The sequence below is a fragment of the Pantherophis guttatus genome, chromosome 9 (assembly GCF_059756535.1).
Source record: "Pantherophis guttatus breed Tessera chromosome 9, ASM5975653v1, whole genome shotgun sequence".
Classification (NCBI taxonomy): domain Eukaryota; kingdom Metazoa; phylum Chordata; class Lepidosauria; order Squamata; family Colubridae; genus Pantherophis; species Pantherophis guttatus.
Window position 1 is genome coordinate 30,143,362 of NC_142071.1, and position 23,550 is coordinate 30,166,911.

The window sequence follows — 23,550 nt, forward strand, 5'->3', positions numbered from 1 at the left end:
CTAAGGCAGAGGTCTTCAAACTTGGCAACTTTAAGGTAGGTGGACTTTAACTCCCAGAATTTCAGGTTCAGTTCATCCAACTGAACAATCCTCAGTATTTATGACTTATACCTCCTATAAGCAGAGAGCTATTGACACCTGAGCTACAGGTAACTTCCTTATCCTTTCCCCAAAAAGCATTTGCTTTCCTATGAAGCTTTCTGAATCAACTCTCTCAGGAGTGGGATTCAGCCGGTTCGGACCAGTTTGGGTGAATCGGATGTCAATTTTAATCTGGTTCAGCGAATCGGTTGTTACAAGGATTGGCTGACCCCGCCCACCCCAGCCTGCCCCTCCCAGGAGTCTCCACGCAGCCCGGTTTGGATGCCAGGTAAGTGCAGGGCCCGCACTTGAAGTGCACTGTTTCCGCACTGGAAACAGGCCCGTTTCCAGCCTCCGAAGGGCCTCCAGAGTCTGGGGAGGCCATTTTCGCCCTCGCAGAGGCTCGAGGAAAACATCCAGAGCCTGGGAAAAGTGAAAAACAGGCCTGCCGGAAGTACTGGAAGTCTGAAAACAGGCCCGTTTCTGGCCTCTGAAGGGCCTCCAGAGCCTTGGGGAGGCAATTTTCGCCCTCCCAGAGGCTCAAGAAAAGCCTCCGGAGTCTGGGGAGGGCAAAAATGACCCTACCTCCCTAGTGGTGCAGGAATCCAAGTAGGCCATGCCCACTATGCCACGCCCACCCAGCAACCAGGCAGAGAACTGTTTGCTAAAATTTCTGAATCCGACCCCTGGACTCTCTTCAGATAAGGTATTTTCTGAAAGGTCCAATTTTTATTTATTTATTTTTTTTGCCTCTCAGGCCCTTAAAGCCTGCCTAGGGGAAATGTTTTCACTGAGGCTCCAGGCATCAGCATTTTCAGAAGACGGTAAATCTGCAGCTGCTGTGGTCAAGCAGGCTTTGCAGAAGAGTGAGGAGGCATCTGCTGAGCTTCTCTTGGAGCCCCTGCGTGCCAAGGTGAAGGGCTGTACGGACTCCCAAAAGGTGAATGCTTCAGGTATTCTCTGCTTCCTGTAAAGATGTCCTGGTTGGAGAGGTTTGTTCCCATGACGATCCTCTGTGTGGGTGCATGTCCATGTATGAGTATGTTTGGGGCCATGAGCTAAGTCTTAGAACTGATTTGCAAGAAAGTGAACCATATCAGAGTTTCTTGCAAAAATCAAATCCAGAAGCACACACAGATAACTGATTCAGCTGGATTCATTAACTTCGTTATATACATAATAACAGATGAAGTATTTACATTACCAATATAGATTTTTCTTCAACGTAGTAGCAGTTACAACACAAGGTAGGAGAGAACAGTTAGTTTCATTTCAGCAGAGCAGACAAGCGCACCCACCCACACTGGTTTCAGTTTCAATTCTCAGCACAGACTCAGAAGCTGCAGACTAAGACACGCCCTGGCTCCAGTCTGTCTCAGATCCCAATTGGTTGATTTAGTTGCTATGCCTATTCATTGGCTGACCTTGTTACCATGTCTCTGCCAGTTCATGAATAATCTTGACAAACCACTCCAACTAAGAACAAGTATTCCTCAGATCAACCAGAACTTCTCTCCCATTCTCCATCATCCTCTCCCACCCAGCTTCCTAAGCCTGTGTAGAGCCTTCAGATCTTCTTACGCTTCCTCTCTCTTGCTTCAGGATGTCAGCAGAGCAACGGAGAAAGACCAAAGGGAGGCCCTGTCCCTGGAAGACCAATGGTTGAGCCAGGAAATAGAGAGGCTTCACAGGAAGCTTCAGAAGGACCAATGGCCTGAGTGAATTTTGGAAGCTATGGTAGAAGTCATCAAGGCAGAACAATGGAAGGACCTTGGATGATTTCGGCCATTTTTCTGCATTACTGGAGTGCAACTATTGGGAAAAAAACGATCAGAAGGAACCTGAAAGTAGAAGGAAGATTGGGGTTGTCTGAATTATTAATCCACGCAGAACATTACATCATGCTCAGAAGCGTGATGATCGTATGTTAGAGTTGCATGGACTTTGAAAGGCAGCATTATAACCAGTGTCTCAGGTCTCTCTGGAAGATTAAAACTTGCAACTTTGATGGGGGGGGGTGTTCGTTTGGGAAAAGCCATTGGAGAAGCCAGCTGTGATGTGTGTGGGTGGGTGTCACCTTTCTTCTTGTATTATCTCATTTAATTTAATCAAACTAATCAAGGAGAGAAGCAAACTGGAACTAAGGAGAAATTTCATAACAGCGAGGACAATTAAACAGTGGAAGAACTTGCCTCCAGAAGTTGTGAATCCTCCAACATTGGAGGTTTTTAAGAAGAAATTGGACAGGCATTTGTCTGAAGTGGTGTAGGGTTTCCTGCCTAAGCAGGGGGTTGGACTAGAAGACCTCCAAGGTCCCTTCCACTTCTCTTATTCCGTTATGCAGTGTGACAAATGATTCAGTCGATATATTCCTTTCAAGGGATGAAGCAATAATCAAACTAATTTAGAAGGGGCTAGATAAGCAGAAAGGTCCTCCTTCAGGAGACCATATCTCAGAGATAGTACAGCTAGCACGCTGCTGACCTCGTAGAAAGAGATAAATAATAATGTCACGTAGAGGCATTTATCGAAAACATGTCAGCATTGTTCTGTAGCTTCCACCTTGTCTGTTGTGTTATTTCTCTTGTTTTGCAAGGTCAAAGATACGCAATCTCAGTTCAGCTTTGGTTCATGGCTGTTTGGCAAAGGGCCAGCGCTCGGCTGGGGGTTGTGTGTGCATGCTAACAAAATGATATTGTATCTTCAAAGGGTTTTGGTTGCTTCAGATGACCACACCACCATTCCGCTTGCAAAGAAAATGGGAACTCCAAATAAACTAGTGGATGAATCACCAAATGATTCAATCACAATTGTCTGGATTTGTGGGAGACAATAAGCCAGAGACCACAGCAACTAGGTTCACCCAATATGCTCAGCTCGAATTAAACCAACTATTTTGCAGTTTAGTAGAGGGAGGGAGGGAGGGAGGGAGGAAGGAAGGAAGGAAGGAAGGAAGGAAGAGGGAGAGGAGGGAGGGAGGGAGGGAGGGAGGGAGGAAGGAAGGAAGGAAGGAAGGAAGGAAGGAAGGAAGGAAGGAAGAGGAAGGGAAGGAAGAGGGAGGGAATGGAGGGAGGGAGGAAGGAAGGAGGAAGAGGAAGGGAGGGAAGGGAGGGAGGGAGGAAGGAAGGAAAGAAGGAAGGAAGAGGGAGGGAAGGGACGGAGGGAGGGAGGGAGGAAGGATGGAAAGAAGGAGGGAAGGAAGAAAGGGAAGGAGGGAGGGAAGGAAGGGAGGGAGGGAGGAAGAGGGAGGGAGAGAGGAAGGACAGAAAGAAGGAGGGAAGGAAGAAAGGGAAGGAGGGAGGGAAGGAGGGAGGGAAGGAAGGGAGGGAGGGAGGGAGGGAAGGAGGGAGGAAGAGGGAGGGAAGGAAGGAAGGAAGGAAGGAAGGATCCAATCCATATCTCCTGCAAGACAAAGTCTGCAAAGTTAAAATGTGACTATGAAGATGTGTGGACTTCAACTTATAGACTTGCAGTGTTAGTATGCAGTGGGAAACTGAAAAGCAATGAAATTCATGGTTCAAACAAATTGTTCAAATCGTTCAAATATCGAGAACAAACATGGACTATCACTGTGTTCTTGCTTAGCCTCCGCTACCGCTTCTCCGAACTGCTCAAATTTTTTGCTACCGGTTCGCCAGAACCTGTTGGATTTCACCCCTGATCAACGTCCCTCCCCAAGGAAAAAAAAATGTGCAGTCTACAATGGAGAACAAGTCAGGTTTGATTCAGAGAGGACCACATGGCCTCCGACCTCTTTTAATGTGTTGGGTGTAAGAACGAGAGACACTTGTTGACATGACTGTGGCTATCATCCTGATATTTTGACTCGCCCGTGGACATTCATGGAGGTACCGATAAAATGTTCTTTGAAAACAGTACGGAAGAGATCTTCCTTTCATTCTTTCCAGATTTCCAACAACCATCCCCCTCAAGTTCCTAATCTAGTCCAGAGTTATAGTCTTTCTCCAATAATTCCCCATCCAAGTCCCATCCTCTTTAGCTTTCGTAAGATCGGTCCATCACCAAGGTCCACTAGATATTCTATCTGCAAAATTATCTTGAAAACACAAAGAAAGAAACCTTCGCCTAAGAAGATACTGGCTTAGGAGGTTAGCCAGATAGATCATCTAGTTTTTCACAATGCAGAAATGAAATAAACCAACTTTCGGTGGAAAATGTAGGTGATTTCCCTGCAACACTGCCTGGTCTTGAGGCTTTAGAGCAGTGTTTCTCAACCTTGGTAGCTTGAAGATGGGTGGACTTCAACTCCCAGAATCCCCCAGCCAGCGCTGCTGCGCTGGCTGGGGGATTCTGGGAGTTGAAGTCCACCCATCTTCAAGCTACCAAGGTTGAGAAACACTGCTTTCGAGGAAACAAGATTTATTGTTTATTGATCTGGCCCATTTTTCCAGAAGATTCCCCCCAATATCTACCTCCCTCTCCTTTCTTCACAGAGTAACTGGTTCTTTAAAAAGCAACCAAGAAAACATTCCATTTTATTAATAAAGAGAATTTCCTTTTTCACAGTTCTCCACAAGCGCCGTCTCGCAGTTCATTTTTCATTCGTGGCCATTTTAAAAACAGGGTTAAAAATTGTTTAAAAGAGACCGCCACTTGCAAGCATGCATTTCATATAATAATAATAAAAAAAAGCATCTTACAAAGCAAATAATTTTTTAAAAGTTCGCGAACACGAAAGAGAGAGAGAGAGAGAGAATGAGAGAGGGAGGGAGTTGGGGGACGAGAATTGTCTTAAGTGCTGCAAAAGATGGGTTTTTTCTTCTGGGGAAGAGAAACGCCAGATGCCCACCGATGTTTCAGCTGCCCTGGCAACGGGTGCAAATCAGAGCTTTATTGACTGGAACTGACCCAGTGGTACCTGTCCACTCGCGGGCAACTGAATGGCAGTGAGGTCCGGCAGACTTTGTACCCCTTGTAGTGGAGATAGTAAGCAGCTGCAGGGTTTGATGGGATGCCATCAGGAACGAAGCATCTTCGGTGAGAATACTGGGACCAGAGGGGGAATGGCTCATTGCACTGAAAGCAGATGGAGACAACGGGGGGGGGGTGAAGGTTGAGGAGGGACGGGACCCGCCTTCTGCCATCCTCTTGCAACTCCTCCGCTCAGCTCCTTCCTCTCCCATCGTTCTGACTGAGCTGCTCTTGATGGAACTCTGGACAGTTTCTAAGAAACCCCATCCGTTTTCCTCTCCTCCCTCCCTGCTTCTCTTCCTCTTGGGTCAAGACCCTCCCAATCGTCAATGACTCACTCTGAACTTCCAGACCAGGTGGAAGTGGCCCTGGCACTTCCAAAAATTAAGGGGTTCTTTCTCAGTTTCTTGGAATGGACCCCCTCCCCCCCCGGAAGTGAGATGTTGCTTCTTTCTGGGAGGGAGGGAGAAATAGGAGAGAAAAGAGAGGGAGGGAGGGAGGGAGGGAGGGAGGGAGGGAGGGAGGGAGGGAGGAAGGAAGGTGGCAATGAGCTGGGAGGGAGGGAGAGAGGGAGGGAGGGAGGGAAGGAAGGAAGGAAGGAAGGAAGGAAGGAAGGAAGGAAGGAAGGAAGGAAGGAAGGAAAGAAGAAGGTGGTAGAGAGCTAGAGAGGGAGGGAGGAAGGAAGGAAGGAAGAAAGGTGGTAATGAGCTGGGAGGGAGGGAGAGAGGGAGGGAGGGAAGGAAGGAAGGTGGCAATGAGCTGGGAGGGAGGGAGGGAGGGAGGGAAGGAAGGAAGGAAGGAAGGAAGGAAGGAAGGAAGGAAGGAAGGAAGGAAGGAAGGAAGGAAGAAGGTGGTAGAGAGGGAGGGAGGAAGGAAGGAAGAAAGGTGGTAATGAGCTGGGAGGGAGGGAGAGAGGGAGGGAAGGAAGGAAGGAAGGAAGGAAGGAAGGAAGGAAGGAAGGAAGGAAGGAAGGAAGGAAGGAAGGAAAGAAAGAAGAAGGTGGTAGAGAGCTAGAGAGGGAGGGAGGGAGGGAGGAAGGAGGAAGGAATAAAAGGAAGAGCCTGGTGGCTCAGCAGACTAATAGCCTGTTATTATCATCCAGCTGCCTGCAATTACTGCTAGTTCGAATCTTACCAGGCTCAAGGTTGACTCAGCCTTCCATCCTTTCTAAGGCAGGTAAATTGAGGACCCAGTTTGTGGGGGCAATAAGCTGACTTTGTATAAATATACAAAAGTATGAAGGCTATTGCTTAACGCATTGTAAGCCGCCCTGAGTCTCCGGAGAAGGGCGGCAGATAAATCAAATTTAAAAAAAGAGAGAGAATAGAGAAGGGGAGAGGGGGAAAGAAGGAAAGGAAAGGAAAGGAAAGGAAAGGAAAGGAAAGGAAAGGAAAGGAAAGGAAAGGAAAGGAAAGGAAAGGAAAGGAAAGGAAAGGAATAGGAGAATACGGAGGGAGGGAGGGAGGGAGGGAGGGAGGGAAGGAAGGAAGGAAGGAAGGAAGGAAGGAAGGAAGGAAGGAAGGAAGGAAGGAAGGAAGGAAGGTGAATAGAGAGGGAAGGGAGGGAGGGAGGGAGGGAGGGGATGGGAGAGAGGGAGATGGGTGTATCTCAACCTTGGCAAGTTTGAATGCTCTTCAATGGCTGGGGAATTCTGGGAGTTGAAGTCCACCCATCTTAAAGGGGCCAAGTTTGAGAAATCCTGGAGTCGAGCCCCCCCTCCCTCGCAGCTCCTTTTCTCTCACCTGATAGATGCTGTTGGGATTGCTAACAGTTGGGATGCTTTTGGGTTCCCTGGTGGTGCCATCCTCCTCAGAAGAAGTGCCGGAGTGATAATCGGAGGTGGTGGTGGAGGAGGAGGAGGAGGAGGAGGAGGAGGAGGCCTTCTCCACGGCCTGCCGGATGCCCTGGGACACGTCCTGGTCGTTCTCTTGGCCTGTGAAGTGAGCCACGGTGAAGGCTGGGTTTTTCTCGCCGTATCTAAATGGGGGGTTGAGTTAAGCAGGGCAGAAAACAGAGCCTCAAGCAAGGAATAACTCGGTTCTTAGAGCAAAGTTTCCCAAACCTCTTCCTTCATTGCTCCAAACTACTCATTATATTTTAATTACTATCTTTCCTTCTCTCCTCCCTCCCTTTTCCTTCCTTCCTTTCTCTCGCTTTCTTCTCTCTACCACCCTCCCTTCCCAATTCATTTTCCTCCCTCCCTTCCCTCCTTCCCTCCCTTCCCTCTTCCTTCCTTCCTCCCTCCCCTCTTTCCCTCCTTCCCTCCCTTCCCTCCCTTCCCTCCCTTCCCTCCCTCTTCCTTCCTTCCTTTCCTTCCCTCCTTCCCTCCTTCCCTCCTTCCCTCCTTCCCTCCCTCTTCCTTCCTTCCTTTCCTTCCTTCCTTCCTTCCTCCCTTCCCTCCTTCCCTCCCCCTTCCTTCCTTCCTCCCTCCCTTCCCTCCTTCCCCCCTTCCCTCTTCCTTCCTTCCTCCCTCCCCTTTCCCTCCTTCCCTCCCTTCCCTCCCTCTTCCTTCCTCCCTCCCTTCCCTCCTTCCCTCCTTCCCTCCCTCCCTTCCCTCCCTCTTCCTTCCTTCCTTTCCTTCCTCCCTTCCCTCCCTTCCCTCTTCCTTCCTTCCTTCCTTCCCAGCTCTCTGCCACCCATCTGACACATATGAATCTGGAACATTCATACATTCCACGATAGAATGAAAACACATATTTTATACATACTACGAAATAAAAACACACCTACAACATGCTACGCCAGAGGTCTTCAAGCTTGGCAGCTTTAAGACTTGTGGACTTCAACGCTATGCTGGCAGGAGAATTCTGGGAGTTGAAGTCCACAAGTCTTAAAGCTGCCAAGTTTGGGGACCCCTGTGCTAAGCCATGCACCAACTGCTGGGTTGGCTCAACCCACTAAGCCCAAACTAGAAGAAAAACCAATAGAATGTTTGGATCTGGGCAGCGTCAGCTTGAAGGAGGCCATTGCATCTACTCTTGGGCTGTGCCAATTTGTCTGGCGAATGTTTGGCTTACTGCCTCACATCACTGCGGTTGGTTCAGCGAATCAGGGCTAACCCAACCCTGAGTTTGCCTGGATGCCAAAACACCAATCGCAGGAGGCAGAGAAAGAGCACGGCAAGACTCACCTGCAGGAGACATCAAAGGGGTCAACCCAGATGGTCATCTCTTTGGGCAATCCGAGGCTCTGAAAGTCCACGTTGCTCGCAGTGCACGCTTGGTCCAAGAGAGGATCTTTCGCCTGCAAAGGGTTTAGCCTGATGCACCTGAAAAGAGCTAAGGCGGATTAAAACGCTCCTCCACCAGTCCACCAATACCCCATCGGAAGAAACAATCATATAGAAAATCCTCAAATGCACTGAAATGGATCAATTAACAATTGGAGATCAAAGAAAGAGAAGACTCGGATTATTATAAAGTGTGGAATAGGTTTTATGCACGGTTGGAAAGCAGAAATCAAATTAAGAAATAAGAATACAAAGTGAAATTTGATATTAACACACTGGATATAAATGTAAATAACGATCCTGCTAACAAAACAGTTAATTATGAATATTTAAAAATAAAGAGAAGGAGAGGGAGGATAAAAACCAAGAGTAAAGACAAAAGTCGATGCATAAAGTTGTAAAATTGTATATATATCTGTTGTTAGTATTGTATTTTAACATCTGATGTAAGTGTGTTTTTGTTTTTGTCTCTTGGCTTCTTTTGCTATTGTGTGTTTGGTTTTAAAATGTAAAATACTCAATAAAAAATATTTTTTTAAAAATAAAATAAAACGCTCCTCCACCAGTGGGAACAGGAAGGTCATCAAGACGTGTCCTCCTGCGTTCACCCCAACTGAGAAGGGGAGGCCAAGGCAAAGGAGCCAGAGAACTTGTGAAAGGCATCTGGGACGAGGGAGCCCTGAGCTAAGATCCAGACTGACCCAGTTCCCATCCACATTCAGACAAGTCAACGGCAGAGAGAAGCTGGCGGTTCCAATCCCATCAAAGTCTACGCTTTGCTCGTTTGAACCACACTTATGGGTTGTGTGAAGGCAGCTTCTGTTCGTTCATGAGTCAACGGAGTAGCAAGCCCAGAGAGGGTTATTCCAGGAACCCAGTTACATGCCTCATGTTAAATCCAGACAGGACTATGCTGAAGCAGCTAAATCAGGTAGAGCAAAAGAAGCAACTGAGTGTCTAAGTCCCAAACCTGTGTGGGCATCTAGCCCCACCATCTATGGCCTTGGTTGCAAAACTATCTTCTCATCAAGTCAAGGAAGCAGGTTGGGTTGACCCAAGAAACCCAAGATGTTGTTGAGGAGATCCTGGCTGTGGGACCTTCTGGTCCATGCCATACAAATTTAGTCAGGGAATCCGAAAAATGGGGCAGGGCAGATTAGGGGATCAGGAAGACCCCAAACCATCTTCTAACCGGGGAAAGTGGGGTACTGCTACTGCTGCTACTGCCACCTCTTCTCACCAGCAAGGACTTAATTGGGTTACCCAACGGTAGGGCCTGGCGTTGACTTCAAGCAGCTCCCTTCATATTTTGGGGAGGAAAAACACAGGCTCCGATTGGTCGAGAATTTTGCTAGGGCGGGTAGGATGGGGCTGTTTTAGGGAGGGGCAAGCCCCCCATTTTGCAAGAGAGGTAGACCAAGAGGGGTTCCCTTTGGGGTGGGGAATCTCTTACCGGAAGCCTTGTCCTTTTGTGGGATTGTCGAGATACCAGTGGTTTTTATACCTCTCGAAGAGAAGCGTGGTCAGCGTGGATGCAAACTTCTCCATCTGCTGCTTGTTCAGCTTGTTGTGTTTTTTGGCCAGGCGGGTGATGAAGAAGACTGTGGCTGCGATTTCATCCTTCATGCCGTCCCTTCTGCAAGAGGACCTCCACTGCAGGAACACAACTGGGGTGGAGTGGGGGGATCGGAGCAGAAGGCCCACAGTTTCTGTAACCAACAGGACTTGTCAGGGTCTCACAACTATCTCAGCTTGGTCTGCCAAAGGCTTTGGAGCAGGGGTGAAATCCAGCAGGTTCTGACAGGTTCTGGCGAACCGGTAGCGGAAATTTTGAGTAGTTCAGAGAACCAGCAAATACCACCTCTGGCTGGCCCCAGAGTGGGGTGGGAATGGAGATTTTGCAGTATCCTTCTCCTGCCACACCTACCAAGCCACACCATGCCCACCAAGCCACGCCCACAGAACCGGTAGTAAAAAAATGTGGATTTCACCACTGCTTTGGAGGCCCCCTTTTGTGCATTCATATCACACATCTCAAGATAGAGATTATTAATAAAAGAGAATATTTGTAGGTCAGGGTTGAAATGAGGGGTTCTTGGTGCTCTCTGAGGTAGTTTTCTTGCAAATGTTTCATGACCAAACTTGGTAACATCGTCAGTGGTAGAAGGGAGGGGGGTTGTGGAGAGGAGGAGGAGGAGGAGGGAGGAGGAGAGGAGAGAAGAGAAGAGAAGAGGGAGAGGAGAGGAGAGGAGAGGAGAGGAGAGGAGAGGAGAAGAGAAGAGAAGAGAAGAGAAGAGAAGAGGGAGGGGAGAGGACAGGACAGGACAGGACAGGACAGGAGAGAAGAGAAGAGAAGAGAAGAGAAGAGAAGAGAAGAGAAGAGAAGAGAAGAAGAGAAGAGGGAGGGGAGAGGACAGGAGAGAAGAGGAGAGGAGAGGAGAGGAGAGGAGAGGAGAGGAGAAGAGAAGAGAAGAGAAGAGAAGAGAAGAGAAGAGAAGAGAAGAGAAGAGAAGAGAAGAGAAGAGAAGAGAAGAGGGAGGGGAGAGGACAGGAGAGAAGAGGAGAGGAGAGGAGAGGAGAGGAGAGAAGAGAAGAGAAGAGAAGAGAAGAGAAGAGAAGAGAAGAGAAGAGAAGAGAAGAGAAGAGAAGAGAAGAGAAGAGAAGAGAAGGAAGAAGTTGGAGGACTGTGGAGTTCTTGGTGTTCTTGGAGCTTGGCTGTTTTCTTGCAGACATTTCATGACCCAACTAGGTAACATCATCAGTGCTAGAAGGGAGTGGGGTTTGTAGAGTGGAGGAGGAGGAGGAGGAGGGAAGACAGACTGTGTGGGCTTTGCTACTCTCTGGGTTTAGTTGTTTTCTTGCAGACGTCATATTACTCATCCAGATAACATCAGTGCTAGTACTGATAATATTACCTAGTTTGGATAACGAAGCATCTGCAAGAAAACAAGCAAACTCAGAGAGCACCAACTACCCCCTCAAGCTATAGTTTGCTTATTCAGGTGGGAGTCTAAGCCACAATTGACTAGACTCAGAATTCAAGCCATAAATGATGGTTGCAGCCATTAAGGAGAAGAAGATCTTAAACCACCTAAGCCAAGGGCAATCTGCTCACACACCATCTTAGTGTGAAATGTGATACTTCTTGGTTACAAGCAGACAAACCAAGAGTTATTTTTTTTAAAAAAAAAATAAAATAAGAGATATCCAGATCTTCCTATCATTGTCATTATTTTGTGCTGGCATGTTCAAAATCTCCCAGCCACGTATCTGCCACAGGTTTTGGATGTGGACATTTTTCTTGTTCCCTACTTTTGGTATTCAAAGGAAGCCAACATTATTTACAACCCGTTGCTCCCCAGATACTATTACTAAAACTTGCTGGTTAAAATAACAACCCCCATCCTCCCCAGCCAATCCAATCATGGAGTAGACAGACATAGCATGTAAGATACTTAACTGCTGGCCAAGGAGAATGAAAATTGCAGTTACCATCTCCATGTTTAGCGTAGGTCAGAGGTCTGCAACCTTAAACACTCAAAGAGCCATTTGGACCCGTTTCCCACAGAAAAGAAAACACCGGGAGCCACAAAAACCTTCCTGTGCCTGACTATTTCTTGAGCGGCCACAAAACTAGCATATGCAGTTGAATTAAATGTTATTTTTTCTTCTGAAACTTTTCTTTTCTTGGATTTATCCATGGTTGGCCTACCAGGGGTTGAAAAGCTCAATAAATCACGTGCCGGCAAGTGTCACACATTGGCAGCTGCGAGTGATATTTTGAGTGACAGGGAGACGCAGCAGAGGAATGAAAGAGCCACATGCGGCTCTAGAGCTGCAGGTTGCTGACCCCTAATGTAGACCACTACTTCTCATCCTTAGAACGTGAAGTTGGGTGGACTTCAACTCCCAGAATTCCCCAGCCAGCCATCTCCAAATTGCCAGTAACACCAAGAGTGCTCTCAAATATTCAATATTGCTTTGCTAACCAGGTTTGTACATTCTAAGCCAGCATTAGTTTTAATCATCGTTGGTTGAAGGGTTGACTTTTACTCAGGAAGTTAAATTGAGGTGGATTAGTGAAAGGAAGTTAAAACATCCTTACACTAATCCACATTACAGCTGATACATAAGAATAGAGTTCCCGGGACAAAAACAATATTATGCAGATAATCTAGAATTACCTTCAGAAAAATAGTTTTAGCTGAGCTAATCAAACATGCACAGATTGGCTGAGAATTCCGGGATCCTGGCTGAGAAACAGGTAAACCAGCTTTTGCTTGAGATTATTCAGCCAACATTTGCATGCCTCTTTCTCTCACAACTCTGCAGCCTTCTCCTTGTCCTTAAACAAACACTCCTTCTGTTAGCCAAATAGCCTTCTTGCTCACTTTTGGGGGTTTAAATAAGGAGAGGTGGAGCTTTTGCAGCCGTAACAGGTGTGTGCCCTGGAGGTGAGTGAGCACTAAATCAAGGTAGTCCCCAAATTAAATTTCTCTCCTTTTTTTTTCCCCTGCAGCCTTTGGGCTTGGGCCTAAAATCAGTGGGATTTCCATCACTGGAGTAAAAAAATGTGGATTTCACCACTGGATTGGGGGTCCACCTCGCTCATGGAAGTGGGGGGGACGGGGGAAGGATGCAGGAGAAGACTTTGAAAGGATTTGTTTGTGCTCCAACAGTGGGGAAATGAAGAGAGCCCTTCAGGTGTTACAAAGAAAATATTAGAATGTGCAGAGATGGATAGATTAACACTAGGAATAAAGGAGAAGGAGGAAAGAGAATACTTTTTCACATGGGACTTGTTTCACCAATGGCTAAACTAACAGAAACAGAGGTTAGAAACTAAAAATAGGGGACGGAAGGGAAGGAAGGAAGGAAGGAAGGAAGGAAGGAAGGAAAGAAGGAAAGAAGGAAAGAAGGAAAGAAGGAAGGAAAGAAGGAAGGAAGGAAAGAAAAGAGGGAGGGAGGGAGGGAGGGAGGGAGGGAGGGAGGGAGGGAGGAAGGAAGGAAGGAAGGAAGGAAGGAAGGAAGGACATCCCAAAGTTGTCTTTTCAACCATGACCTCGATGACTGAGAACTCCATAGAGGGAAGGAGGGAGGATAAAAAAGGAAGGAAGGAAGGAGAGATAAGGAAGGGAAGGAGGGAGGAGAGAGAAGGGAGGGAGGGAGGAAGGGAGGGGGGGAGATCGGAAAGGAAGGAAGGAAGGAGAGATAAGGGAGGGAGGGAGGGAGGAGAGAGAAGGAAGGAAGGAGAGAGAAGGTAGGAAGAAAGGAAGGAAGGAAGGAAAGATAACAGGAAGGAAGGAAGGAAGGAAGGAAGGAAGGAAGGAAGGAAGGAAGGAAGGAAGGAAGGAAGGAAGGAAAGATAAGAGGGAGGGAGGGAGGGAGGGAGGAAGGAAGGAAGGAAGGACATCCCAAAGTTGTCTTTTCAACCATGACCTGAGAACTCCATAGAGGGAGGGAGGGAGGGAGGAAGGATAAGAAAGGAAGGAAGGAAAGAGAGATAAGGAAGGGAGGGAGGAAGAGAAGGGAGGGAGGGAGGAAAGGAAGGAAGGAAGGAGAGATAAGGGAGGGAGGGAGGAGAGAGAAGGAAGGAAGGAGAGAGAAGGAAGGAAAAAAGGAAAGAAAGATAACAGACAGGAAGGAAGGAAGGAAGGAAGGAAGGAAGGAAGGAAGGAAGGAAGGAAGGAAGGAAGGAAGGAAGGAAGGTCTCCACCTTTTCCAGATCTTGGATGGAAGTACCGATCTCAGTCCAAGCATTCCTTAATGGATTAAATTCTGGGTCTCCCTCTTCTGCAGGGCAAGTCCAGACAGGACCGTAAACCAAAGCATGCATCTGTTCTCTAGCAACAGCAGGCTTGGCTTGGAGCAAACATTGTCCTCCTGAACACAGGAAGATGGTGGCTGAGTTGGGACTTTCTTTGGACTTCCCTGCACCAGGAGAAAGTCTAAGGTCTTTCTGCCGGGCACTCTCCTTTCCGTCGTGTTCATCTTCAGCAACTTGGCGTGGAGATGGGCATCTCCAAGAGATGGGGAAGCAAGAGTGGGATGGGCTAGATTGCCACCTGGTTTGGGAAGGAAGATGAGAGAAGAGCCGATGGTCCTTTGGGGCAGGTAAGATGGGCAGCAGGAGGAGAGGCAGGTAGGATCTCGGAGGTTTAATCTGTAACTCAATGGCTCTTTTCATCTTCGGCGCAGTTCATAAATAGGCAACTTTTAAATATATTTTTTTCTTTATTTGTACACTGCCCAAAGTCTCTCTGTGAGGGAGGTGGGCAGTTCTTAAATTTGATAAATAGATAAATTGTTCTGCCTGGATCTGCCGTTCAGGGACAATTTTTGATGGTAGCATTGGAGCATTAATGATAGACCATAGCCAGTGGTGAAATCCAAATTTATTTTACTACTGGTTCTGTGGCCGTGGCTTGGTGGACGTGGCAGGGGAAGGATACTGTAAAATCTCCATTCCCTCCCCTCTCCAGGGGAAGGATGCAGCAAAATCTCCATTCCCACCCCACTGCAGAGGAGGGAGACTGCAAAACCGCCATTCCCACCCCACTGCAGGGGAAGAATACTGCAAAATTCCCATTCCCACCCCATTCCTGGGGGAAGGATACTGCAAAATCTCCATTCCCACCCCACTCCAGGGGAAGGATACTGCAAAATCCCCATTCCCTCCCCACTTCTGGGGGAAGGATATTGCAAAATCTCACCTGTATGACAAGCCAGAGACTTACCTGGCTGTGAAGTTTTTTGTACTTGGATATTCTGTAAAACTGCACTGAATTGGTCAACCTGATTTATTTCTACCTCAGGGTTTCTCAACCTCCGCCATTTTAAGATGGGTGGACTTCGACTCCCAGAATTCCCCAGCTTTAAGAGGGAGGGACTTTCAATTCCTAGAATCCCCCAGCCAGCAGTAATGGGCTAGGGAATTCTGGGAGTTGAAGTCCACACTTCTCAAAATGGCGGAGGCCGAGAAACACTGTTCTAACCTCCTCTCCTTTCGCTAAATCTCTCCCTGGCATTTTGCCTCGTGCCGGGTGAAATATACATGAACTCCTGGAGTTAAGGGAGACTTGCATGTGGTGCTTTCAGCTCTTTGGAATAAAAAGGTAGACTCTAAATGCAATTCCATCCATCAGTCTGAATCCCCCAGGTTCAATGTTAAATCCTTTAGCTTTCAGCACTGCCAAACCATCATTCTTCATTTAATGATGGTCTAGACAGTAGTCATCTAAGAGATACGGTCAACCTCTTCTCTGCTGGCACCGTATCTTCACTCTGCTAATACCCTGTTTCCCTGAAAATAAGACCTCCCTTGATAATAAGCCCAATCGGGCTTTTGAGAGCATACGCTAAAATAAGACCTCCCCGAAAATAAGCCCTCCCAAAAAATATTTAAACACATGCACAGCTGGTCCCCGCCATTTCCTCTGGTTAGGATTAGGGAGACAGGTGGAAATCTGGTAAGACGGCAAGAGGAGCCCCGTCTTGCTCCATGCGCCCCAAAATAATAAGACCTCCCCCCAAAATAAGGCCAAGCACTTATTTCGGGGTTCAAAAAAATATAAGACAGGGTCTTATTTTCGGGGAAACTTGGTACCAGTCCTTGACTTATGAACACAATGGGGACCAGACTTTCCATTGCTAAGCGAGACAGTTGTTAAGCGAGCCGCACCTAATTTTGCAACCTTTTTTTTTTCCCCAGCGTTGTTAATCACGGCATGTGGTGAGTCATGTGGTTGTTAAGCGAATCCAGCATTCCCCTCCCCCCATGGACTGCTGGTTGGAAGCCAGCTGGGAAGATTGCAAATGGCAATCGCGTAACCTTGGGATGCGACCACTGTGGTAAACTCAGGCTGGTTGCCAAGGGCTTGTATTGTGGCCATAGGGATTCTGGAACCGTCATAAGTAAGAGGACTGGTCAGAAGTCACTTTTCTGAGGGCCGTCTTTCAACCAGTCAGTAAATGAATAGCGGTAAGTCCACCTGTAATAGCATCAGGTTGACTTCAAAAGTCCTGAAATTCTTCTTCCTCCTCCTGGTGTGTTTGAGAAGTCCATGGAAACGTTGCATCATTCGGTCGCCGGAGGGAGAAGTCAACCTGCCTCCTTTCAAGAGAGCTGAGCTGGGCTTGGTTTGGTTTGTAAGCCACACCTGATCATCCATGGTTACAGAGTGAACACAAATCCTAGGATTGGGGCTTTGGGGCCCACCTCAAGACCAGAGACGCAAGAGTTGAGATCGCTTGGATCTGCCTGTGATCTCGAATCTTTCTCTGAACCAGGTTTAGGATCCATGGCTGAAGTGATCAAGGATGCTGGTTTAGAGACCCATCCTAGAAGTCCCTCATAGAAGTCCTGGGATATCTCTGCTGCTTTCAGAAGCTGAGAGGATGTGAAGATTATCCATTTGAGAAGAAAATGGAAAAGCACCACTGATTTTTATATTATTATTATTATTATTATTATTATTATTATTATTATTATTATTATTATTATTATTGAATCTTTAGGGAGATTTACAGCCTTTGAGGCTAGTTAATAGCTCAGCAGCTCGAGTCCTAACCAAGGACCTAGGAACTGTTAAGGTATCATCGGAGGATGTAAGCTGTTCCGAGTAAGGTGGTTTTTTGTAGAGTCAAAATGTTCAAGTCCGGCAAATTTAGAATTTCTAAATAGCGGGGTAGCCCTTTGGGTATTGCTCCAAGGGCTCCAATTACAATCGGGACAACACACGATTTCTTTTTCCACAGTCGCTCAACTTCAATTTGCAAGTCCCGGGACTTTGTGATTTTTTTCTTGCTGCTTATCTTCAATCCGTGCATCACCAGGTATTGCAATGTCAATGAACCATACTTTTTTCTTTTCAACTCTTGTTATGTCAGGTGTGTTGTGGACCAAGTGCCTGTCAGTCTGAATCCTAAAGTCCCACAAGATCTTGAGTTTCTCATTCTCTAAAACTTTCTCAACCTGATGTTCCCAGTGGTTTTTGCTGTACTCAAATCCAAACTTCTGGCACAATTTCCAGTGAATGATTTTAGCAACACGGTCATGGCGTTGTAGGTAGTCAGTTTGTGAAATTTTGCTGCACCCACTGATCAGGTGGTCAACTGTCTCTTCTTTTTCATTGCAGAGGCGGCATTTGCTGTTGGTGGTAACATGTTGAATTTTTGCCTTCATGCAGTTTGTGGCTAGGGCTTGTTCTTGAGCTGCCAAAATAAAGCTTTCTGTTTCTTTTTTCAGTACTCCTGATCTTAACCAGTTCCAAGTTGTTGTTGTTGTTGTTGTTGTTGTTGTTGTTGTTGTTATTATTATTATTATTATTATTATTATTATTATTATTATTATTATTATTATTATTCCTTCCCAGCTCAGCCTTTGAAACCAAGCCAGTCTTCTTTCATATTTAATTACCCAGGCGGCTGATACCACCGGCATTATATCAAGGTAAGCTTCTTATGGGCAAATTCTAAACTTCCTTTTATGGTCTTGTTCCAGAAGCTTCTGTTTGAAGGAATCGCCTCAATCTGTAAACCAGAAGTGTATGTTGCATTTTTTTCAAGCTCCCTTCTAAATGCCGGTGCTGTTTTCTGTTGCTTCAGAAGCATTGGACTAAGGACTAAGGAACGAAGGTGGCCTGGCACAGGAAGGCAAGCTGGGGAGAGGGGAGATGGTGAAGGACCTGGAATCCTGAATTCCCCGTGTTGAGAGGCACAAGGTGGGCTTGGAGAATGGACACCGCTCTCCCTGAGCCCTTGGACTGCTTGGAGGATAAGCCGAGTTTAAATTTGGGGTGAAGCTTAGCTAGATGAAAATGGTTCAGGGACAGAGCAATTGCAGATTAGTTTCGTTTCATTTTTATTTTTTTTAATTTGATTTATATGCCGCCCTTCTCCGGAGACTCAGGGCGGCTTACAATGCGCTAAGCAATAGCCTTCATACATTTGTATATTTTTATACAAAGTCAGCTTATTGCCCCCACAAACTGGGTCCTCAATTTACCTACTTTAGAAAGGATGGAAGGCTGAGTCAACTTTGAGCCTGGTGAGATTCGAACCTGCAGTAATTGCAGGCAGCTGTGTTAATAACAGGGTGCTTTAGACCACTGTACTATCATTGTCTGGTTTAATGAAAAGAAAGCTTGGGGGTGACACGATAGCAATGTTCCAATATCTCAGGGGCTGCCACAAAGAAGAGGGGGGGTCAACCTATTCTCGAAGTAACAGTAACAGAGTTGGAAGGGACCTTAGAGGTCATCTAATCCAACCCCCCGCCCCTCTGTTCATGCAGGAGACCTATACTAGGGATTCGAACCGCCGACCTTTCTGATCGACAAGCTCAGCATCTTAGCCACTGAGCTCCAAAGCACCTGAGGGCAGGACAAGAAGCAACGGGTGGAAACTAATCAAGGAAAGAAGCAACTTAGAAATAAGGAGAAATTTCCTGACAGTGAGAACAATTAACCAGTGGAACTACTTGCCTCCAGAAGTTGTGAATGCTCCAACACTGGAAGTTTTTAAGAAGATGTTGGATAACCATTTGTCTGGTGTAGGGTTTCCTGTCTAAGCAGGGGGTTGGACTAGAAGACCTCCAAGGTCCCTTCCAACTCTGTTATTTGATTCTAGTCCAATCTAATCAGTAACCCTGCCAACTTGAAGGAAGGACTTGCTAGCTGCAGATTTGGGGTGCACCAGATTGTTTAACTCTCTGTAGAAAAGCACTGTAATTTTTACAAGTGGAGTTGCTTCCTCCTTCCTCAAGTCTATACTTAGTCCCTGGCATTGTTCATTTACAGAGGACCAAATATAAGAAGAAGAAGCTTAATTCAAAGGCAACATCAGACTGGGGTTAGATTGGTCTTTGGTTTCGGAAGGGAGGGGTGTCTCGAGAACCGTAGAGAAGTGGTTTTATGTATCATGCTTAGCAAAACTAGAATACTTGATTAGTGGGTATTTAGTGGGTATTAGTAGGAGCCTGGATAGCTCTGCAGACAAGGCACTGCAATTTAACACCAGCTGTCTGCAATTACTGCTAGTTTGAATCTCCCCAGGCTCAAGGTTGACTCAGCCTTCCATCCTTTCTAAGGTAGGTAAATTGAGGACCCAGTTGTGGGGGCAATAAGCTGACTTTGTATAAAATATACAAAAGTATGAAGGTTATTGCTTAACTCATTGTAAGCCGCCCTGAGTCTCCGGAGAAGGGCGGCATATAAATCAAATTAAAAAAAATAAAAAAATAAAATTCATATTAGACATACATATTTCTAATGACTGTTTCAGAATCGAGTAAAGAGTTGGGGTATTCCACCATCTCCCATTTCTTAGACTCGTGAGATAGGGAGTTGCAAGTCTACTTTGGCCAATCATGAGGTTCTTAGAAACTTCAAAATAGTGAAAAACAAAAGCAGGCCAGGGTCTTGTCACAAGATGTTGTGGTCCAGGGAATTGTGACATTTTTACGGTCGTGAATTGCAAAGGAACAACTGCTGAACTCTCGGTGTGTGTGTTTTTTTGTGTTTTTTCCAGGTTGGCGCCTCTAACTCAGCTTTGGTTTGTAGGCAGTGTAGTTAGCTGATTGTGTATCTCCCCAGCAATCACTAGCTTCACTGTCAACAAAACAATCCGCAGAATTCTTCAATCTCCAGGAAGCTTCCCAGCTGGAACCCAAGGAATTACACCCATTATTCAGATCTCCTGATCCGTGTTAAGAGGTTACCAACTCAACAGCGAGGAAGACAACCAACCAGTCGTAAGAAAACGCTGGAGCAAAGAAGTAGTGGAGACACTCCCAGCTTCTGCATAGTTTTGTGATGGCCACACAGTGAGGACAGTTGGACAAATTCCAGGGTTCTCTTGTGGCAGATTGGTGGCAGAACCTATCATGGAAAACTGGTATGAAGAGCAGCTGTTGACTTCAAGGCCCTACATGAAGTGAAATGAAGAACAGGTCCCAAGCCAACAAGAACTTCCAAAAGCCCATGGGTGGGACTCCTGCCCTGATGGGGAATTGGGTGATGGTCCTGCTAATGGGTACCAGATGGTGAAGTTCAGAAAACAGAATCTAGAGGAGCTTTGGCTAGTCTCTTGCCCTCTGCAATTTTGTCTGGGTAGCATGAAATGAGTATCTTAAAGACAGAAAATCCAGATTTCATCCATTTGGAAACCACTGAGGGAGCCTGGATGATCTCTAAAGACAAAGAATTGGGTGGGGGGAGAGAAATTAGGCCCCGAGTTTGAACATCAGCCTTGTCACCAGGCAGTGTAGTTAGCTGATTGACCAAGGTAACAGTCGCTAACAACACAGCCAAGTGAAAAGGTGGCCTCTCCCTGCAGTTTTTTGCAAATTTGCTGGATGGACTACTCAACGTCTACAGGTTGAAGGGTCGAAGGCACCCTGTGTAGGACTGTAAAGGAGAGTTCTTCAACCCCAGCGGCTTTAAGAGGGGGGGGGACTTCAGCATAGCTGGCTGGGGAATTCTGGGAATTGAAGTCCACCCATCTTCAAGTCTCTAAAGTTGAGAAACATTGTACAATGCAGATCAGCTCATCCCACCTTGATGTTCTCCAAAGCAGGGGTCTCCAACCTTGGCAACTTTAAGACTTGTGGATTTCAACTCCTAGAATTCCTCAGCCAGTTTTGCTTCTAAGAGTTGTGCAAGAAAATCACCAAGCTCAGAGAGCGCTATGGACCCCCACAGTTGTTCTCTCCTCCTCCTCCTCCACCTCCTCCTCCCTCTTGTTGAGTTGAAGTCCACAAGTCTTAAAGTTGCCAAGGTTGGAGACCCCTGCCCTGCTCCAAAGCTTTTGAGGCTGCTCTTCTCAACATTGCCTAACCAACATAGCTACTATAGGGATAAATTCCGGAGAGTAAGTTTTATCTCAGCCCTCATCAACAATCACTTTACATAATAGGAAATCCCTGTTCTGATTTATTAACTTTTCATTCGTTTAGACAGCAGTTCCCTGTCCAGATGGGTGGTAATTAAATTCCTGGTTGATCAATGTGGGTCATTTACCGGCAACTGCTGTGGCTTGATAAGAGTGCTGACAGCCCATAATATTCAGCTGACGGTCAGTTCCTAGAGGGACTTGATATGAACGGAAAAGACAGAAGACAAATGAAAGAGATGAGTAATTCTGCTTTCCTTCCCCCGTTAGCCAGCAAAGCAACGAAAATTAAGGCTATGCGAATGGAAAGAACGAAGGATTTTTAAAAAATGTTTTGGAAAAAAGGGTTTTAGTTTAAGAAGACTTCTCTTCAAGACCTCCTCTGTTGTTCATTTGAGATCTCTCTCCAATAAATGCCAACATTAAAAGTCTTTCATTCATTCATTCATTCATTCATTCATTTATTTATTTATTTATTTGTTTGTTTGTTTATTTAAATTTGTATACCGCCCTTCTCCTAGTGGACTCAGGGCGGTGCACAGCCAGAACTAAAACACATGCCAATACAAAATTTAAAATTATTAAAAGAATTACATAACTGGCCCAATTTAAAACAATTCAGTTAAAACCCCATGACAATTTAAAAACTAAAAAAAAACTAAAAATGACTCTTTTTCTAAGAAACTTTTATCATATTATTTCCCAGAGCTTGTGAGGACCGGTCAAAGGGAAACGACGGTATACAGAGTCCTTAAATTATGACTGCTCACTTAGTAACCGTTTGAGGTTAAGATGGACCGCCCCCCCCCAAAAAAGGAACCTGCAACCTGTATTTGAGTTTCTGATTGGTCACCCCTGCCCCAACCTGCTGGTCGCATGATTGCAATTTGGGCAAGCAGGCAACCAGCCAGGGGTGAAATCCAGCAGGTTCTGACAGGTTCTGGCGAACCGGTAGCGGAAATTTTGAGTACTTCGGAGAACCGGCAAATGCCACCTCTGGCTGGCCCCAGAGTGGGGTGGGAGTGGAGATTTTGCAGTATCCTTCCCCCAGGAGTGGGGAGGGAATGGGGATTTTGCAGTATCCTTCCCCCAGGAGTGGGGAGGGAATGGGGATTTTGCAGTATCCTTCCCCCAGGGGTGGGGTGGGATTGGGGATTTTGCAGTATCCTTCCCCCAGGAGTGGGGAGGGAATGGGGATTTTGCAGTATCCTTCCCCTGCCAAGCCTACCAAGCCACACCCATCAAGCCACGCCCACAGAACCAGTAGTAAAAAAATTTGAATTCCACCACTGCAAGCAGCCCATATTTACAGCCGCTTGGAGGGCCCCCAAAGTCACCTGATTGCAATTTATGACGTGTTTGGTCAAAAAGCGATGGTTTCTGGTCACAAAATGTCCCATGGCAGACGGTGGGTTCGCTTCGGACTGCTGTATTCATTTAACCACCGCGGCAAAAAAAAATAATTGTAAAATCAGGCAGGATCCTATGATGAGCTACATAACGACAGGCAGAACTCAAAACCGTAATTCTGGCCTCGATTATCGTTGTAAGTAGAGGACTACCTAGGGATCCATATCCCCAATGGGGCACTCCCGTGCTTGGATGGGGGCGGGGGGGGTGTCTGGGATTCTGCCTAGATCTCACATAGCAGCTTTTTGCTCTCTGAGGAACCAGACTGCAGGTATCCCATTTTGCTGGAGTCCGAAGATTACTGAAATTTAAGGTCAATTGCAATTCAGTCCACGGCAGGATAAAAATACACACACTCTGGAAATATAAAAGAAGGCACTCTGCATTTGCATTAATAGGAAGCATAAGTACACCAATTTTCATTCAGCAGCTACGGAGATCATGATTTTCCAAATTGGTTTCTGCAGGACGACTCACGCTGTTTCATATAGACTTCAGTGGCTTCCGCTGGATTGGGAGGCGGGGAGGGTGAATTCCCTTCAAAGCGCTAAGCCTTAAATTCCCCCCAAAATATTAAGGGGAGGAGGAGGAGGAGGAGGAGGAGGAGGAGGAGGAGGAGGAGGAGGAGGAGGAGGAAGAAGAAGAAGAAGAAGAAGAAGAAGAAGAAGAAGAAGAAGAAGAAGAAGAAGAAGAAGAAGAAGAAGAAGAAGAAGAAGAAGAAGAAGAAGAAGAAGAAGAAGAAGAAGAAGAAGAAGAAGAAGAAGAAGAAGAAGAAGAATGGATACGACCAAGTTGCTAAATTAATCCACCGGTCCTTATGTAAAAAATACAACTTACCTGTATCCAAAAAGTCATGGGAACATAAAGTGGAAAAAGTTATAGAAAATGAGAAGGTGAAGATCTTGTGGGACTTTTGAATACAGACGGATCGTCACTTGGAACACAACACGCCAGATATCACAGTTGTTGAAAAGCAAAACGTATAATTTATTGACATCGCGGCACCA

At 46.3% G+C, this 23,550-nt stretch overlaps 2 protein-coding genes and 1 long non-coding RNA gene across 3 annotated transcripts in view; 2 read left to right on the forward strand and 1 right to left on the reverse strand.

Annotated features, from left to right (window-relative positions):
• Positions 1 to 2,880, forward strand: part of LOC117670160 (uncharacterized) — a 35,077-nt gene extending 32,197 nt beyond the window's left edge. Inside the window, exons 28-29 of the mRNA XM_087875970.1 lie at positions 839 to 1,021; positions 1,684 to 2,880. Of these exons, the coding sequence (XP_087732096.1) occupies positions 839 to 1,021; positions 1,684 to 1,803 (303 nt within the window). The 3' untranslated portion in view covers positions 1,804 to 2,880. The remainder of the gene's footprint in view (positions 1 to 838; positions 1,022 to 1,683) is intronic.
• A 1,677-nt stretch (positions 2,881 to 4,557) lies between these two features.
• Positions 4,558 to 9,884, reverse strand: BTG4 (BTG anti-proliferation factor 4). Its single transcript, XM_060695008.2, has 4 exons — positions 9,696 to 9,884; positions 8,144 to 8,281; positions 6,756 to 6,990; positions 4,558 to 5,118 (listed from the first exon to the last, which is right to left on the reverse strand). Exons 1-4 carry the CDS (start codon positions 9,866 to 9,868, stop codon positions 4,933 to 4,935), a joined length of 732 nt encoding a protein of 243 aa, XP_060550991.2. The 5' UTR covers positions 9,869 to 9,884; the 3' UTR covers positions 4,558 to 4,932.
• Positions 9,885 to 14,128: 4,244 nt separating this feature from the next.
• LOC117670253 (uncharacterized) lies at positions 14,129 to 21,564 on the forward strand. Its single transcript, XR_009623331.2, has 5 exons — positions 14,129 to 14,356; positions 17,132 to 17,305; positions 17,617 to 17,693; positions 17,849 to 17,964; positions 19,772 to 21,564. It is a non-coding gene; the product is annotated as an uncharacterized LOC117670253 (long non-coding RNA).
• Positions 21,565 to 23,550: the final 1,986 nt, after the last annotated feature.